At 32.1% G+C, this 21,080-nt stretch overlaps 1 protein-coding gene across 9 annotated transcripts in view; it reads left to right on the top strand.

Moving 5' to 3' along the window:
- scrib (scribble planar cell polarity protein) overlaps positions 1-21,080 on the top strand; it is a 313,705-nt gene that overhangs the window by 63,486 nt on the left and 229,139 nt on the right. For 8 of the 9 annotated variants that reach the window (XR_012465828.1, XM_074177046.1, XM_074177048.1 and 5 more), the window contains exons 4-5: positions 1,599-2,307; positions 19,471-19,646. Coding sequence is in view for 8 of the 9 variants with exons in the window: in XM_074177046.1 (XP_074033147.1) it covers positions 1,599-2,307; positions 19,471-19,646 (885 nt within the window). In the remaining variant the exon portion in view is untranslated. The remainder of the gene's footprint in view (positions 1-1,598; positions 2,308-19,470; positions 19,647-21,080) is intronic. The other variant, XM_074177044.1, reaches the window with a different exon arrangement.

Raw genomic sequence — 21,080 nt, 5'->3', positions numbered from 1 at the left:
AAATAATTGCCTCTGATTTCAAATAGTTATCTTTTTGCCAATCCTATTATTCAGGAAGTATTATTTTTCGATTGTTGAACTCGTAAGTAAACTTTTAATATGTCTTTTTGAAACATCCTCTGACACAGGTGTAGATATGACTTGAATGTACTCCAATTACACCAAAAATGTTTTAGAAATCATATCAAAAACTGTCGTGGGCAAAACAAAGTTTTGAAAGCTTTTGCAGATCGTATTTCTTAGCACCTTGTGGTTTATCAAAATGATTCATTCACATCAACCATTTTTATTGTAAAGGAGTTGAATGTATTCGCGTGTATAGGATACCCACTTGAGCTTTATGCTCCTATCTAAATGGCTCTCCCAATAACATTCCCATCAATACTGCCATCTATGATTGATTTGTATTTGTATATAGTGCCCTCAATGACAAAAGGAATTTATTTTCGTGCTTATCTGAATATTTTTCGAAACTCTTCAGCTTTATGATCTATAGGTAATTGCTCATCAGCTCCTCAAGAAATATTAGTTGAGTTCTCGTCATCTTTTCTCCTGAAATATTCGACGGAATTGTTTTGAAGGCTTTATGACAAATCTGAAATGACAAGATCAGATGTATTATTATCCTTACATATGAAGGACTAGGCAATTATTTTTGCCAAACCATTATGGATTAGTTTCAGATTAGCCCTCTTAAAATTTAATTATCCCAATATCTGGAAATATTGTAAAATTTGTTCTATCTTTAAAAATTTTTGACATTGTTTTATTATAATATATTGATAACACTTCCAAAATACAAATCATGAAATTATTAAACAACAACAAAAATTAATTGCCGCTCCGGGGCGACTGCATTGATTTCAGTGGCGCATTTGCTTTTTCAGCCTCAGGAAAACGCGGAAAAACCTGCAGCACCACATCATCTGAAGATCTTGATCTGCCAATGTCCTCTCTCTCATGAAACAAAATGTAGGATGTCTTCATTCAATACATCACCAGAACACTTAGTGACATGACATCAATTGTAATACTGTGACTTCAATAAACTTTTTAAAATGGTTTTATGTGAGGTTGTATACAGGATGATAATTTGAAAACTTACCACCCTCTATATGTTTGTCTCTATAGAAAATTTAAAAATATGAAAAACATGTCAAACTTATTTTCGAGAGGAACATTTTTAGGCTAGTTTTCAATTAAATTACATCAAACCTCCAGCAGGAGCAGATACAACTCCTAAAATCTTAAATAGAAACGACGGTTGAGTGATACTTCATTTTAAAAGCTGTTCAACTACCTTTTCGAAAATACCACATACCACAAGTAAAACCGTGAAGATATTCGAGTATCAAGTGTTCTGCAATAAAACATAAACAATTGATAGAAAGTAATTGTATTAAATATCGAAACGTGATGGAGTCTGCTCTCTAAGTCCTCTCTGACATAACAGAAAACTTCTATTTCTATTTCTCATTTTATTTTAATTCTCTCATTTGTAATCATTTTACCAATTATTTTATTTCAAATCGAATACCATCTTATCTTGGATTATTCTTACATCGATATTGATAGTTCATACCTGTTTTTTTTTTCAGCCCTCCCACATTGGCAAACTCTCCGCTTTACAAGAGCTATGGTTGGACCACAATCAACTACAAAGCCTGCCTCCGGAAATAGGGCAGCTTAGTAATCTGACCTGTTTAGATCTGTCTGAAAACCGATTAGAAAATCTGCCAGAAGACATTGCTGGTTTAGAAAGCCTAACAGACCTTCATCTATCTCAAAACGTGCTGGAAATACTCCCAGACGGTATCGGTAAACTAGAAAAGCTGACTATCCTCAAAGTGGACCAAAACAGACTGACTTCTTTGAACGCCAACATAGGACACTGTCATAACCTCCAAGAGCTGATACTTACAGAAAATTTTTTGAGCGAACTACCAGTAGAAGTTGGCAAATTAGTAAAACTTACAAATTTAAATGTAGATAGGAATAGTCTAAGTTCGATTCCGTCGGAGTTAGGGAACTTGTGCGAATTGGGAGTACTAAGTTTGAGAGACAACAGACTGACAATGCTACCAGATACATTGGGAAATTGCAGGAGGTTGCACGTTCTTGATGTTTCAGGAAATAGGCTTCCTTATTTGCCATATACTATATTGCAATTGAGTCTAAAGGCTGTTTGGTTGAGCGATAACCAAGCTCAGCCGCTACTGACCTTTCAAACTGATACGGATCCTGATTCAGGAAAGACGGTGCTCACTTGTTTCCTTTTGCCGCAACAGGAATACCAGCCTACAATAGGTAAGTCGTCAAATATCTGATGGTGTTCTATATTTAGCTGGCATGCTTGAACAGCACTGCTGCTTTTATGTATTTGTAATTTGTCATTTATTTCATTTTTAATAAGATTGTAAATGGTATCTTACTATATTGAGAAAGACTGAACTGTCTTCATTTTTTTCTTTTGTGTTTACCACTTAGTTTTCAATATTTTTTTCAACTAGTAACCGTATTGTTTACATTAATGAATTAAAAATAACTAGTAAGGACAGAAGATGTTTCCTAGCTGGTCTGTTTCAATATAAACATTGAAATGAATGAAATGCTTTATTCAAATAGGATACATCCTAATATACAACAATGATAATAATGTTAACATTAATATAATTAACACAATAATAGAAAAAAAGATCTACTGATATTTGTTAATAAGTAGTCTTACCTACGATAATTGAAAATACAAAAAAATATACATAATAATTTGGTATAACCTTAATGGTCTCTTATATGGTCTAATAGATTTATTTTGAACATAATAAGACTGTTAGAAGACTTTACATTTTCAGATAGACTCATACTTAATAAATTCTTTAAAAATTAATGTTTTAGTGTTGAACGTTTCTGTTTGATTATTTACATACAAATTATTTTTTATTCTAGTATTATACTGATGGATTTGATTATCAAAAATTAGAAATTTGTCAAAATATGAAGGTAGAAGGTTATGCAACATTTTGTAAATATAAATCATTGTTAAATAAGTAAGCCTACTTTCTATAGATAACGATTCTAGAGTATTTAACATTAAAGATATATGGGTACTCCTGTCACATCTCAAAATAATCCTCATTGCACGATTCTATAGTTTTTATAGTGTTCTCATTTTATTTAAATCACTTGTGTATGGAAGAGTGGGACAATATTTGAAATGTGGATGTATAATTATATACAGTAATCCGTGATTGCATAATTAAGTGTTGGGACACTCTTGTAAAAAAATATAATTTCTTCAAATTTTTTTTCTGTATGTAAGTTATTCATTAATTGATGCTTGTCCAACATCAATCCTAGATATTTGAATTCAGTAATAAGCTCAATTTTGTCATTTTATATTTTTATTTCAATTTGATTTAAATCTAATTCTCTGTACTTAAACGATGTAGTAAATACCATAGTCTTTGTTTTGTTGACATTTAGCTTCAATTTATTAGTTTTCGAATATGTAGCAATATTATTCAATATTCGTTCATTTTTTTAATCACATTCATTACGTTTGCTGATAGCAGTAATGTAAATTAAGAATAGCAATGGCCCTAAAATTGACCCTGCGGAACACTGTGGTCTACGCTTATTGGCTGTTTAGACAAACTCGTTACTTTTGGTTACCTGCTTCATTTCTGTAAGGTAATTACTGATCCAATCAAGTACTTTTCCTTTGATGCCTTATTTTTTTAAATTTTTTAATCAATATTTTACGATTAACTGTTTCAAACGCACGTTTAAGATCTAAAAATACTTCTTTGATTGACGACTTGTTTATTTTGTGGAAATTCATGTTGACAGAGGATACACTACAAAAACACACTTTTGTCTATTTTCCACGATATTTTTTCATTGTTAACTATTTTCGGCTATTACACCATTTTCAAACTCTAAAAATACTGCTGCTTACTGTAACTGTAAGCTGAAGTGCGGATTCGCATGAATATCTGTATCTAAAACCAGATTATTTTGTGAATAGTATGTTTTTTTATTGATATACAGTTGTTCATATACTATCGATTTTAACAGTTTTTCAGCGCAAGGTAAAGTGTTGATTGGCCGATATTCATCAGATTTTTTGTATTTGGAACTTTTTCAAAAGGCGTAACTATACTGGTTTTTACATCATCTGGAAAACTACCATTTTGTAACGAGGTGTTCACAAAAGGACACCACACATGTCCAATTACTTCAAACCTACTCTTTATAATTTTACTCGATACTACATCTACTTGTGATCCTTTGTCGGCTAAATTGGATACAATTACTTTCAATTCTTAGAGAGTGAGTATTTTAAAATTAGTGAAACCCTTTTCATCAACGTATTCGATGTGACAGGTAAATCCAATATCTTCAATATCAGAAATAATGTCTGTAATTGTTTACAAAAAAATGAATAAAAACAATTAGCCAATTCCTGTTTTTCTATAATGTTACTTTTTGATATTTTTTGTCAAGTTGAATACTATTAGCAAGATAATTAGTGAACTGTTTCGGATGGGTTAATTTTTTTAGAGTTTTCCACATTAATCGCGGGTTGTTTGTTGCTCTCAATCTGATTACCATAAAATTGACTTTTCTTCACCTTTATAATATTTATGACAGCATTACGTTTATTTTTATAATTATGCCAATTAACATCATTAACATTTTTTTTAAATAACTTGTAAGCAAAATCTCTCTCATTACTCAATCTTCTGATTTGACCATCATACTTAGGCAGATCTTCATAAAAAGTAATTGTTTGCAAAGGTGCAATTTCATTTAAGATGTTTCAACAATTTTCTTCAATATTATTATGAATCTGATTCACATTTGTATTGTTAAGTCAAAAGTTACAATCTATCAAATTGAGATTGATGTTGAACAAAACTCTTTCACTATAAAAATATTTATAAATATAAAGGGCGTATATTGCCATAATCCCATTATTCTTGAAAACAAATCTACACGATTCATTACATTTCAAATTATTCATCATTCTAATACCCTTTTCCGAATAACGAATATTTTTACAGTCTTACTGTTGCTTCCATAAAATATGTTTCCATATCTAGTTACTTACTCAAAATTGGTATAGAATTTGTGCTGATTTTTTGTTGAGATGGTTATGAATCACTCTTAGTCCATATGAAATTTTTGCTCAATTTGTTAGATGTGTAATCAAGATGCTTGTTCCATTTCAAGGATTCATCAATTTCAAGTCCCAGACATTTAGTGTCTATTAATCTGTGTTTGGATGAGATTATATCAATCGTTTATGTAAATAATAAATAAATTGATGGATATAGCAATACTTCTTTGTGCCATTCTTGCTTTCACTACAGCATTCTCGGATTTATGTGGGTTATCCAGGTTATTACTGAATATGTTACATTCATGTAGGAAACTGGTAATGTTATCAATTATAGCTAGCTGAAATACTTTGGCAAAATTTGGTAAGATGTGTCGTCTCTAAAAGCACCCAAACAGTTCTCACAAAATGGTTTAATATTTTACGAAATTAAATCACATATCAAATCACTTCCAATTCGTCAACACAACAGAAAAGTAAATGAAAACTGGCATTCAATATACATTAATGGGTTGATTAAAAGACAATTATTGATATCCTGAACGATTGATTAATCTAAAAATTAGGTATTGAAAGTCTGAAAGAAATTCGTCATATTTTTTTTTCTAATTAAGAGAATTCCTTGATTTTTTATATCTTGATTATATTTAAACATTCCACAATAGTTCTGAGTAAGTTAATAACAAACCTACATACATTATAATTAAAACCTTTCTCGTAGAGACTTGTTGAATGTTTTCGAGTCCATATATATAATCAACTATGGGAATCAAAGAATGATCTATATTTGTAAACAAAACAAGACACTTCATAAATAAAAAGTGATGTCATAAATCACTTGACTTCGGTTTATTATTCCCTATTTTGAGTAAGCATGAAAATATCCAAAATATAAAACTATCTAATTTCGATATTAAACATATAAATATATCAAATTAAATGGGTTATATTTTTAGGAGTCATTAATTTTTGGGAAAGGAAGTTTTGGGCCTTCTACTACTCCATCTTGATACAAAAAATTTGGGAATCTTCCAAAGAACGGAAGGAAGCAATCAATTTTAAAAGAAGTAACTCTATACATAGATGTGTAGATCATACAAAGAAATAACTTTCAGACACAAACCGGAAGAAAAAGCCCTTCTGAAACAGCTACTTTCATATAAAAATTGAATTACACGAAAAAAAAATCTTTCGAAACAAATACTTTTATATGAACAGTGAATTATACAAAAAACACTATTCTCTACTCAGTTTGTATTTCAAAAGTTCATTATGAAATTGAATCAGATATCAATCACAGGATTCCTACACAATATACTAAGTGAATCATCCTCACTAGTAGCATCGATGTTTTGCTGCCTTAGGGCTCTTCAGTACCAGATTCGTGTAATTCAGTGTTTGTATGAAAGTAGCTATTCCAAGAGGGCTATTTTTTAGTTTGTGTCTGAAAGTTACTTCTTTACATGATCTACACATCTATGTATATAGTTACTTCTTTTGAAATTGATTGCTTCCTTTTTTCTTTGGAAAATTCCCATATTTTTTTGTATCAAGATGGAGTAGTAGAAAGCCAAAACCTTTCTTTCCCAATAAATATATTATTCTACTAGTAAATGGGCACACAAATATTTCTGAGAATGAATGCAGACTGTATGAATCAATTTGTCTTCAAATTATTGCACAATTTGCTTTGCTTTGAATTGAAGGGGTTAATATTTGCTTTGCTTCTACTTCAGTTTTGTACATATGCATCTCAGATACATGACTATCCAACAAGAAAGGCAGTCTCTGCCTTTCAGAAATTTCATCTACCCGGAACTAATTTCTCCATTCTGTAAAGGGTTGAAGACAGATTACAAGAAAAATTAAGAGTCTTCCACTCTTATTCAATCTTGAGAAACTTGTGTATTTTATAAAATTATTATAGATATTTGTGCTTGTGTTTATATGTGTTATACATATATGTTGAATTCAAAAAATAAATATACAATTGTTTTTTTGCTGAAGTTTCGAATTTAATAAATTCTTCTTCAGGGCTCGAAAAGTAGTTTCTTTGCGTTGACTATTGCTATTTTATGAACCATCAGACATATTAGATACATACTTTAAAAAAATTAAAAACATTGTAACAACCAAATTTCCGAGAATGTACTTTTCTCGACCTGACGAAGAATTAAATTAAATTCGAAATGTCGGTAAGAAAACAATTGTTTTTTTAAGAAAAAATTGATCCTGTTACTCAACAGAATAAATAATTGAAAATTTTCAGATATTGTCGTTTACTTTATCACTAAAGAATTCTTGAAATTCCTGATTATTGTGAGTTCTGTAATTGTTTTTGACGTATTTAGGAATGATTGCTAATTGCTACAATACTAAAATTCCTTTCTACTGCAGTGCTGTGGTAAAATTACAAATGATATTGAAATAAGTATTCTCGATAGTAGTGAATTGAATAATTTTTATTATTGTATTTACGTGATGCATGAATTGAATTGTTTGATCATTTCAATTTAGAGCTGCACTCAAATGGATTTATTAGTATATTGTATCTCCTTCATAATTTTTGAATGATACAAGTCATGAACGAAAAAATAATCCAGCTAATTACAGTTGAATTTACCAACAGTTATACTGCTAACAAATGTTCATAAATGCATTAGTTCCATATAACGTTTTTAATCAACTAAACCCAAAAAAAAGATGATTACCTGATGACAATCAATTTTCGCAAAACTTGAAGTGTATGTGCTCTTATGAACAAGAAATTTGTCTACTATTTTGTTCATGAAAATCTGGTAGTAAATGATATTGAATTGGAGCTTAAATCTCTAACCTTCTCTGCATATTTTGAATTATTAAAAAACACGTGTGTGTATTCTTGTCTAATTATATACACACACTGGCGCGTCTGTATATTCTAAAACGTAACAGATTATGAAGCTGATTGAATGTGAAAAAAGTAACTATCGTGGAGAATAGTACATAGTCAAATAAAATTACAGAGACTTTCGCCATTTTGGAGTTATACAGGGAAAACTAAAAATACTGTTTTTGGTTTTTTACAAATAGGAAAGTTTTATTGTATTCGAAATGTTCTATAATTATGTAACAACGAATCTGATTAAATATGTCATGTCAACACGGCTACCACCACCTTTTTTTCCAATAGGGAACTGTCTCTGATTACGAATATTGTTGAAGCGATAAAATCACGATTCAGTGGTTTTGATATTTTTGAAGCGTTTCTTTTAAAATAAATAAGTAGCATCATCAGTGACAACAATCAAACAGAAAAACAATTTATTTTATAATGAAATTTTGGAAGAAATTGAAACCATTACGTAAAATGAATTCTACATGAAAAACTGAAAATTTCCGGTTTGAAAAGGATCTATATCTTTGTGGAAGTCGATTATAGAGTCTTAAGCCAAGTACAGTAGGAGAATTTAAGCTAATATTTAAGCGTCTGAAGGGAACGCAATATTTGCCTTTCAGACTAGTATCACAATTGTGTAGTTCATCTACACGCATATGGTCGTCACGAGCTTTGTGTATATTCTTCAAAAGTTCTAAAATGAAAATATCACTAACTGTTAAAATCCTCATGTTTTTGAAAAGGTCACGACAACTATGGTTTAATGTGACTCTAGCAATACATCTAATAATGCGCTTTTGAACCAGAAAAACATTTTGTGCATATGCTGATCCACCCCAGACTGCAATACCATAGTTAATTCTTGATTGAACTTCTGCAAAATAGAATAAACGGAGATGATTCAAATTCAATGTATATCTAAGATTTCTGATTTGGTAACATTTTGAATTCAGTGTCTTAGAAAGCTGTAGGCAGTGAGTTCAAAATGATAAGTCTTCGTCCAAAAAATTTCAAGTAATTTAACACTTTCAGTACTATAAATGCATGTGTTATTAATGTTGATATTTAATGGCGGTACGTTTTTGTTTTGATGAGTATGAAAAGTTACACAATTTGTTTTGTTTGTATTAAAAAGAAGAGACATATCAGAAGACCAGTCTGAAAAGTTGTGCATTGTGGTGTTAATTTTTGTTTTCAGAATTTCAGAGTTTTCTCCTGTAAAAAGTAGCGTTGAGTCATCTGCATACAATGTAGTGAATGCATCAGTTAAGATCAGAGGTAGCTCATTAATATATAAGACGAATAGTATTGGCCCCAGAATGGAGTCTTGAGATACCCCAATGTCATTTTTTTGAGGATATGACCGAGATGTTTTACCACAATGAGAGATTTTTACAATTTGTTTCCGTCCTTTCAGATACGAGCTAAACCACTCATGAATTTTACCTCTTATACCAAATTTATATAACTTATCAAGCAGATTTTCGTGTTGAACACAATCAAAAGCTCGACTTAAATCACAAAATATTCCTGTTGGATTTTCACCCTTCTAAGTAGCTATTAATACTTTCTCATAGAACGAAATAATTGCTGTTGTAGTAGAGTATTGGCTACGAAAACCATGATGATTATCTATAATAACTTTGTTTCTCTCTAAAAATGATACCAGTTGATTTAGAACCACATATTCAATTACTTTGATATTACTGATGGAATAGTGATTGGTCTATAATTAGATATGTCAGATGGATTACCTTTCTTTAAAATAGGAGACACTAATGAAGTTTTCAATTTTGTTGGGAATATCCCGTCCTCAAGAGACTTATTAATCACGTGAGTTAGAGGTTTAACTATATATTCTGTCTGTTTGAAAATTATTTTGTGGATATTTAATTCGATGATTTAGGTGTTGTATATTTCCTATTGTTTTCTTTGGTATGTTTACAAAATAATCATTAAATATATTTGATAAAATTGATGGTTCTTCAATAATTTCATTATGTAATTTTATTGCGATGTGTTTTTGGGGTTTTTTTCCATTGAGCTCATTTATAATCTGCCAAGTAGACTTACTTTTGTTAGATGAATTTTTAATTTTATTGATGTAAAATTGACTTTTCGTACTTAACAAGAGGTTTTTATGTTGTTTTTTGGCAAATTTATACTCAAGATCAAGTGTTGGAAATTGTTTTCTTAGGTAATGTAATTGTTTGATTGATGATTTTTTTAATTTCATTTGTTACCCATTCATTCCCAATGGTTTTTTAATTTTTTTTTTTAATGGGACACGTGGCTTCAAAGTTGTAAATCAATGTGTCAAGAAAGGCGTTACATTTTGAATCAGTATTGTTTACCAAGTAAACCTCTTTCCAGTTTTCCTTCTTCAATAAGGTTATAAAATTATTAATATTTACCTCACTCGTTTCCCTAGCATAAATTGTATTAACAGAAGGTTCATTATCTGAAGGTACTGCAAGTAGAAAATTATCATGGTCTGATTCAGTATTGATATCAACGTTACCCTCACAGTATTCAACATTTGTATATATTTGATCTAGTATACTTTCACAGGTGGAAGTGACACGTGTGGGAGTGTGATTGGTTGGGAGTAACCCATATGATTCTAAAATATGAGTAAATTTTAGAGACTGATGTGTCGTCATAGAATTTATATTGAAGTCACCACACAAAAATACGCAACTCCTGTTCTCACATAGTTTCCATAATCATTGTGAGGTTTTCAAAAAATGTATCAAAGTGGCCTTTAGGTGACCTATAACAAGAAATAATTATGAATATTTGTGTTTTCCTGATCCATTTCAAACCACAAATTTCAATATCTTTTTCAATGCAATACTCATGAAAAGAAAGTGACTCTACATTAATATCATTTTTGGCCCAAATGGCAACTCCACCTCGATTGTATCTAGATCTACCAAATACATTTACCAGCTGATAATAAGGAAAGTTAAAACTCAAAATGTCGCTGTTTGTCAACCAGGCCTCAGTTATGCAGATAATTTTCAGGTCCATATTGCAATAGTCCGATATTAGTTTGTCAATTTTATATTGTGTTAGTCCACTAATGTTTGAGAGAAGGATATAGTATTTTGTGTCCACTATTTTGTATTCCGACCTAAAAAAGACAATGGCCTTTTTTCTGCTACCACCACTTCTTCATTGCTAAGGAAATGTCTGCTCCTTCAAAACGTTCAAATCCTATATATCTCGGCCAGAAACACGGATCATAGAGTTTTTCTTTCAAAAGAGGATCTGCACCAACCATGAACGATTGATTGTTGCGTCTTGTATTGAATGTTGATAGCTTTTTAACTTCGACTTCTAGTAGACTCGAGTCCTGTTCTAGCTTTAAATTTGTTTCAATGAAGTTTTTAATGTTTTCTTCCTCAATATCATCTGGAACTCTTGTCACAAATAACCAAATTTTTTTCGGTTTATCCTGTTTTCCGTGAAAATTACTGTCTCCATTACCACAGCCAACATTTATTTGATTTATTTTTTTATGTTTTTTTTTTGTTTTTGTTTTAGCCTCTTCAAAGCCTTCCTTAGCGTTCCCATCATCATTATTCAATTAATAATCTTAGTCATTATCTTTTTTTGTTTGTTTTCCAGTTCCAATGTTGGATTTATATTTTCCTTTTCTTTTCCCAGTTCCAATATTGGGATTTTATCTTTGGGTGTTTTGTTTTTAGGTGCGCCATCCTGTAAGTTGGTGTTTTCCCCATTTTAGACTTATCATCAATTTCAAGGTGTTGTTTTGTATACTCACTTTTTTTGGGTGATTTGTTTGTTTTTGTTTTATCCGCATATCTAGTGCTTTTTGTGGAACCTGGGGTTTGATGTTTTATTTGATTTATGGCAGGTTTTTCTTCCATGAAGGCAATTTTCTCCTGTAGCAGACTTATCACCTGTTCTTTATCGGTAATGACTATGTCTTTATCTATTATGATTTGTCTTAGTAATTTATTTTCTTCTTTTAGACAAGCTTCTTCAGATAGATGAGCCAATTGTTCACTAGGTTGGTCAGTTTCATGTTTACAGTCAGCCTTTTTTTGTTCCCCAGACTGCTTGAAACATGCTGGATGGAAATATTCATCACACTTTTTGCACTTAATTTTATTAACAACTTTTTTAGAGCAATGTTTAGATATGTAACTTTCAATTTCTCTGAGAGCACTTGACAGGACACCTGTTCTTTCCGCCATATTAGCTTTGTGCACATAAGTTGTCTGTTACTGCAATTTCTTTGACAATTTTCTAGCATGATGAGTGTAATGTTATTACATGCATCTTTTATTTGTGTTTGAGATGGTTGATATCTGTACTAGGTGTCAAAAAAATCTAAAAGAGGTCGGGTCGGGGGGATTGAGCTGGCCAGGAAACTGGTTCATTGTTTCCAATCTATTTCATTGAATATTGCATTTCAATATTCCCTTATTTTTGCTGTATCAGGGGGTGGGGCACCGTCTAGTTGAAACTATTTTATTCCACGGCGGATGTTCAGTGACAATTCATTTAAATAGCCATCAAACTCATTGGATAAAAATGTAGCTACATTTGATTATTCAAATGATCATCCTGAAAGAAGTAACCTACTAAGCTTGTTCCCAAAATTCCCAACCAAACATTTATTCCGAACCTTTCCAGGAAATTGGTTTCTTTGTGTAAACGTTCATTCGTATTATTCCACCTATAATGAATGTTTCTGTTGAACCATATCGTCCATATTATTTTTTGACAAATATTTCCAACGTCTCTATTTCCATGTCTTAACCACTTCGCAACTGGTACTCTCCTTCTGTAATTCCTTTTATTAAGGTGTGCGCATCCTGTAGCATTTGTATTTGTTTTTTTTATATTTCCCGTAGATTACATTGAAATCCCTAACTGGTGGGCAATATCATTTTGTTGATCTTTAAGAGGTAATATTTGCCTACCCAAAACATTTTTTTGCTTCCTCACACTTCCAGTAACAACATACTTTTTAGTTTTATTTCTATCGAATGCACCACTGTCTCTCAAATCTTCGGAAAACGACGATTCAGGTATAGCTCACCAAATTTCCAAAAATGAAAAATACGAATGTCTGTTGTGTTGAGGTATCTTCTTATCGAAATTATTTGGTAATATCTGAGGTATACCAATAGTTAAATATGTTCTAAAGACATCGAAACAATTCACAAAAGAACTAACGACAGGAACCTAATAAAGAATTGTTGTAATGATGCTAGTTATTTCGAATGAAACGCTTTGAAAATATCAATATCACTGAATTGTGATTTTATCGCTTCATCAACATTTGTAATAAAAGAGACAGGTTTGATTGAAAAAAGTTGATGGTGGCCGTGTCGACATGAAACGTTCAATCAAAGATTCATTGTTATATCGTTATAGTGCATTTCGAGTTATATTTAATGAAAAAACAATTCTATTCGTAAAAAAACAAAACAAGCGTTTTTAGTTTCTTCTGTCTACTCGACCAATGTACTCTTCTACACGATAGTTACTTTTTTCCCTTTTGATCACCTTCATATCTGTTACGGTTTATAATATAGAAATGTTACCATATAATAATCAGGTAGTTTGTTACCAGCCTTTTCAAAATTGTTTGAACGGCCAATGTGTAACTTCAACGAATTCCCTGAATAATTTTAAACTAAATCAACATAGTGCATCGATATATCAGGTTAAATCGTATGTTAACATAATAATATTCTCTTTTGTACTGTACTTGTCATATATACTGTAGTGTGTAAAATCATCAAATAAAGTACTTTACTCTATGAATTGTCCTTCCTGATTAGGTGTTACCCATAAGAGGTAAGAGTCCTCCTAAGTGATGCCACATCTTAACGCGTTTATCCGTGCCGAAATGATAAATGATTCTGAGACAACTCATTGTCATTAACAGAAATCCTTACCATGGAAATGCGGGACTCTAACGTGAAGGACCTTCTTTCCACAGCTGTTTGTGGGATCTGATGGACCATGAAGTAACTGAAGAATCCGACCCTGAGTCTACAGAGAAGATTGCTTTCGACTAAACAACGTCAACTGTCCTCCCTGTAATATTGGATCAAGAGAAAAAGCTTATCAGTTCTCAAGGATCCTATCAACAGGAGAGAAATGAATTTCCCCCTCGAGTAGGTCAGCAAATACTTATGCTCAAATGATTCGGCCTAATCAGAGGCGAAAAAGTTCTGGGCTTAATCTAATATATCTTCATGTATAGCTGACTTACAGATACCCTCATATGGCAAGGTTACTGTGGAAACCTCAATATTTGCCAATCAATTGAATTCTTTTCAGTATGCCATAATGGCTGCCCTGGACAATATTCTATAAAATAGTTCACTGGCACGATTCCAGAGCTGCATATTCTGGCCTGGATGACTACAAGTTATCTGAGAGGATCAGGAGAGCAACTCCTGGCTGGTGGGTGTGGTTAGCGACCTGCATCCATTGGAGGGTGTCTCCTTGAAATGCTTACCTACCTGACAGAGGTAATTGCAGACTGATCGCCAGTCAGATCCTGACTAGATTGAGGAAAATGTACCACGGTATCAAACCAATACTTGAGCGAGCGCCACTTTTGCCAACTGACCTGAAAGGTCACTCACCAAATGAATTGATTGGCTTCGTTAAGTAGCTAGATTTATGTGTTCGAGTTTCAATAGGTGTGATCCACAATAAACCGTCGCGGGTTGCAGTGTTAGGTCGAAATGATCCAATGACTCAGGACCTACCTATACACTCATTTTCAATGCTTCATTTGGAAGTAGAATAATTCTAATATAAATAAATTTTTAGTATTGTCACAAATAAGTAAAAATAATTCTATTTGCAATCAACAGTTGAAACAAACAAGACACATACGCTGGCTATTCAAAAGATAAGGTGAATTTTAATTTTCTCAAAATATTTATTTATTTATCACTGTTTATTTTGTCACCTTCAAAGTAGTTTTCCTCAAATATAATACATTTGTGCCACTGTTTTTTCCAATTCTCACAGCACTTCTGAGATGTAATTTTTGGCAAATGCCATGAATCGTTTTTCCACAATACCGGACATTTTCTTCATATTGCTTCTCGCAAGCGGCGCATAACATCAAGATAATACTCCTTATTGACCGTACGACCATTGGCAAGAACTTCTGAAAACAGTGATCAAAACCTTGACATTCGATCGAACTTTGCGTACTGTTTTTGGTCTCTTCCATCTTCTCGTGGACTCTTCCATTGGGACGATTGGACTTTTGTTTCGGTGTCATATCGATATACCCTTGATTCGTCATCATTTATGGCTCTTTCAAGTAAATCTGTAAGTTCAACAATTCCGAAAAAATTGCATGGCATGAGCCAACCGATATGCTAATTACTACGGAATGGTGGTGAATTTTTCATTTTTGTGTGCTGGGAAGTTTTCTGCATTCATACATATTGTTGTAAATCATACCCGAAAGGAAATAAAGCCGGCCGCCACTGGTAACCATAAACCAGACGTGAAGTAGCTGAGAGCGTGGGAATGCCCAATGTTCCCTGTCGCTCGAGAAGCAGCAAAGAACTTCGGCGAAAATTCTACGATGTTCCATTGCGATATTTAACCGCTGGCTGCAAGCGTGGGAATGCCCAATGTTCCCTGTCGCTCGAGAAGCAGCAAAGAACTTCGACAAAAATTCTACGATGTTCCATTGCGATATTTAACCGCTGGCCGCAAGCGTATTCAGTCAGTCAAGTACACAGAGAAATGGACGTAACAGTGCGGTACGCGAAGTGATCTAGTAAGGCGATAGAAATTAAATAATAGTTGAAACTTTTGGTTGAAGTGTTTGTTGAATTTAAAGTGAAATAAAGTTAAGTTTGATTATTCAGTGTTTTATGTGTTCATGTATTCAATTATCGTAGTGCATTTTTTCAGCACGGACTTCCATTGTCTAATATGATATAAATTGATTTAAAATCCCTGAAAAAATGTGTAAAACATTAAAAAGTTGTTTGCCTAATGAAATTGTTTTTTCAGCTAATATTTTAAATTTTTTGCAGATTTTTTCAGGGATTTCAAATCAATTTATATCATACTAGCATTTACCCGCGGTTTCGCTCGCATTTATGCCATTAAATAAGTGTCAGTACAATATAAATGACAAACAATTTTTTTATCTTACATAATATTCTTTTTTTTAATAAAAAGTATCCTATGTTACTTCTACGAGTAATACCTCCAAGAACATGTCTACAAAATTTGATGATGATCGGTTGAGTAGTTTTCGGGTGAAACCGTAACAAACAAACTTTCATTCGCATTTATAATATTAGTAGGGAAGTAGGGATAGTAGGGATTAGACAATGGAAGTCCGAACTGATGAAATGCAATATGGGTTCTCTTGGGTATCCAATAAAAAATGAGAATTGAAACTTCCAATGTTTTTATATCACTTGTATTTGTAACTAACGTTACTGCAGTTTCGTCCTATGAGGACATTTTCAAACGAATATAAAATGAGAATTGAAACTTCCAATGTTTTTATATCACTTGTATTTGTAACTAACGTTACTGCAGTTTCGTCCTATGAGGACATTTTCAAACGAATACAATTAACCGAAATTATTAACAATGTACACCACCACAGTCGGTAATAACAGACGGTTTTTCATAACTTTATACAAAATGTTATAATCTAAAATAAGGCATCAATTCAAATTTTCAGACTCAAATTCCAATTTTTACTTTTAGAATAATCACATGGTTTTTACGATTATTTGCAGCATTTCAGAAAAAATCCATCTAATTTATGTAAAATTGACCTTAAGTGGTCTATCTTGATTTTTGTAAAATTCTGCAAATAATCTCAAAAAGAAGTAATCTCATAAACCACTGCCACCGCAAAAAGTTTGAAGTTACTTACAGTACTGTATTATTAATATCGTCTGAAGAAAACTCGTCGGATGATGAGAAACTATAGCGTTCGCTATTATTCAAGGTAATAATCAATTGTTCAATTGCAATTATCATTCTAGTGTCGAGATCCCACTTTTTGTCTTCTTCTTTCATCAAATGTCCAATGCATTTTTTCCATGACTCGGGTGTGACATTTTATATAGCAGTAGCTAGTAGGCCTTATACCTCATCCATTTTAAAAGTCGAATTTTTCCTCGCCACTTGGTTTTTTATTTGAGCCCATATTAGTTCGATCGGGGTTAGCTCACAATGCTAAGCAGAGAGGCGAAATGACTGATGAATCAATTCGTCGACAACATATTTCTTCAACTGAGGTATGTTTCCTTGCAATATTGAGTAATTGGACTTTGTCGTCGAATGGTTAATTTTTTTGAGACAGCCAGTTGATGATATTAGTTTTTCGCCAGGCAGTTGTTAGTGACTGCTCCGATTGTCTGCTGTGGTAGGAACATTGACCATGACGACGACAGAGTTTGGTTCGATGTTTGGTAAAATCTTTAAAAACCAACTTGTAACTTTTGGGCATCCATTTTCTCGTGATAGTGGCTAGTTTTCTTGGACTCGAAGATTAACAAGCCGTTTTCCAAAAAAACCCAAATCACTGCCTTAATGAGTTACTATGAGCCTCCGTCCTTTGTCAGCTGGCGCTTTTAATCCTGTCAAGAGGCCTTCAATAAAAGCTTATCGACAACTTTTTATTTCTAAACCTTGCCATACCTTTGATACAGTATGGCTTTGTTCCAACCAAGTCTCATCAAGTGTTTTATTCCTCTTTTATGTTCATCTAGGGTGGGTATTATACAAAAATATCATTATTTATTTTATTATTGAAAGAGAGTATTTCGAATTTTAGAGTTTTTATAACAGAGCTTCCAAAACTATTATCAGTGTTGAAACAGACCTAAATCTTTTATAAATGAATTATAAATAATCTTTATAAATAAATTATAATAAGAGATCATAGAAAAATATTTACTCTACTTGTTATTCAACGAATGTTACCCCCATGGATGTTAACCTATGCTGATGGCTTACGGTAAATTTAATCCGCTGTTTTTTTCCGCCCTACAAACATCTCTGTGTACGCAACGTTGCCATTTATAAATTTTAGTCGCAGAATATAATTCAAATTCTTTATATCTATTTAATAAACAATTATGCTGTTGAATATGTTTCATTAGCAGTTTCTTTAACGAATAACACACGTTGTCCGTTATTTTATGACCATTAACTGCGTGTGTATGATTTAAATAGAAGATGATAAAATGTATAATCACAACCTGACAACAATGTTTTCGTTTTATTGCAATAATATTTCTGATAATTTAGTGCCTAGTATTATGGAATTTTAGTATAAATGACCAAATTGATCTGGTCTACTCGCCGTATTTTCAGATTAGCGTATTCACATTGTCACAGGTACACAAAATTCAGTTTATTGTATTTCTGTTGAAAATGTCCTTGTAGGACGAAACTGCAGTAACCTTAGTTACAAAAATAGGTGGTAAAAAAAAAAAAGAAAGAGTTAATTCTCATTTTTATGATGATCTCCTACCACGTAGTATCTGCAAATAGTATCTGCATTTACAATGCAGATCTTAATTGTTAAACGTGAAGTCACATGAGAATCCGCCGTACTTGAGTAACTAATTATCATTAGATGTACTCAGATACACTATCAACCATTTTATTGTTGAACGAAAAAACTTCATTAGCAGAACAGACCTACAATAAATTGCAGTGATTCAATTTTGAAGGCACAGGTAATATTTATTTGCAATATCTGACAGAAATCTGACGAAAATTTTAATTTTTTCATTTCAGCATTATTTACAAATGCTATTTTACATTTGGAATCTGATCATTAATATATTGTTTAAGGATTGAGGTTTACTACAAAAAAGAAATACTTGCCTATCCCCTCTACACCTCTCTTGAAAATTGAATATCAGGTGACCAAAGTATTTTAGCAATGTGGTGAACATTTTTTATTGTACTTTGAAAAAATTGAAGACAGTTCATGTAATATTAAATAAGCTTTTGTCTATACTCCTTTTATGCCTTGGCAGTTATTAAGCAATATCTGCCAAGATGTGTCTTATGTTAGTAATGAATGTTTTACTCGTTGACTGATGGCAGTTTGATTTGATGATTTTTATCACTTTTTCACGAAATCGAATACTTATTGTCTTCTATGACTTTGTAAATGGCCACATGGCCATTAAAAAAGCTGCCATCTTCAATGAAGATGTATAAAAATTTTACTCTGGAAAAATGTATTTAGATTTCTTTTATGTGTCCCAATGTAAGTCATTGTTCCCTTTCTTCATCTATCACAAACAATTAGCGACATTGTAAATAGCACTGTTTGGGTAATCTGTCTCACTCATTTTTTCTTCACACACTCATTTCACTTCTGGGCTTCTTGTTTTTTTTGTTTTTTTTCTGTGTAACGCACCTATTTACTGTCTTTATGTGCACCCGCTAGCTTCTGATGGCCGCTTGTATCGCTGTGACGTCACGCCAGGTCTTTCTAATGGTAGTACCTTGTCTCGAACAGATGGAGCAACCGAAGACGATGATGACGAAGATTGGCTGGAGCATGAAGCTAGCCGGACGCATTCGGTCAAGTTCACCGATCCCCAAGAACAGGACAACAGAGAGGTGAGCAGCTCTTCTTCTACCTTATGGTTTGTGGTAGGTTTGTTCACTAGATTTAAGGATAGTGTGGAAAAATGGTGTTGTGCGGCAGCTAGAACTAGAGGTTTGCACAGGAGCAATAGTTATTATGTTTTAAATACATTGAGAGAGTTGGACGATATATATGGGAGGGGAATGGGGACCGAATCAGTTATTTAAATTAAAGAGAAACCAAAAACGTTTTGAAGAAGTTCTCAATTATTGTACTAAATAGAGTTTGGAAAAGATTCCTAATTTGTTATGAGTATTTTATTTAGCAAAAATTTTAGATGGAGGAAACTCTAGAAAAAATATTCTAGCAAGGGTCACTGCCAATAACTCGTTATTATATGGAATTTTAGTGTAATGACAATAAGGTTGAAATCGGAGTATTGGAATGAAAATATATTTGCGGATTTTCTGTAATGAATCATATCACCTCCTAAACTATATAAAGAAAATTATAATAGGTAAAATATTTCTTCTGTTCGCGATAGAAGAGTTACTTTCAGTGTACAAAAATTTGTATGTTCACTGAAATGTCATTCGATTACCTACAATCCTAAATTCCTATTCATATGAAATTTATTTGAAACCTTCGATTTTTAGTGTAATATTGATAATTCGATATAATTTTTTTCACTTAACTTCACAGAGTTGTTTAATTAAAAAAAGATGAGAATGTAATTCGTGAATTGGGCATTTGAAATAAAGGGCAGTTTTCTTTTTTTATTAGGATGAGTAGGGCGACATTTACATCTACTTTATCATACATAATATCCCAGAGGACTACTTCATGACACTTTCCAGCTTAGTTTTCATCTACAGTGTCCATGTGCATGTGATATATCGTGACATCTTAACAAAAAAAAAAAACTTGGTATTCAATATGTTCATAATCAAGGATAGTTAGTATATTTTATTTTGGGATGTGGCTTAATATCAGAAGTATAAAAAAAGTAAAATGAACATCCCCATATGTAATTTGCTAGGTATATGATAACACAATATATTGATATTGGTATAATGAATATTATGGACCAGTAGTTTTTCAAATTCTTTTGACACACAGTTACATACTACTTCTACTACTATACTATATTGCCATGATTCCTACGACATTCAAAATATCATTGGATTAGAAAACGCTATAAAAATTGTTTGAAATGAATATGAGTACATGTAAGTTTCCTTAATAATTATTAACAAAATAAAACGTTCATATATTTTTAGATACATGTCTCAAGTCTGGAAAACAAATTTCCTGACTAATGGATTTTGAGAGATATTATTCAGAATATTGTAATATTTTTTTTTTGAACATTGCATTGCAAGTAACTTGCCTTTTTTTCATTCAGACGAGACCACAATTGGTATTTAGTCAACATTTGCCTCTTTTGTAATAAAAGTCCATACATA

The sequence above is a fragment of the Leptinotarsa decemlineata genome, unplaced genomic scaffold (genome assembly GCF_025532065.1).
Source record: "Leptinotarsa decemlineata unplaced genomic scaffold, Ldec_3_MD MMD2_tig00002159_RagTag_RagTag, whole genome shotgun sequence".
Lineage (NCBI taxonomy): Eukaryota > Metazoa > Arthropoda > Insecta > Coleoptera > Chrysomelidae > Leptinotarsa > Leptinotarsa decemlineata.
Note: the sequence above shows the minus strand (reverse complement) of the source record. Positions and strands in the feature narration are given on the sequence as shown.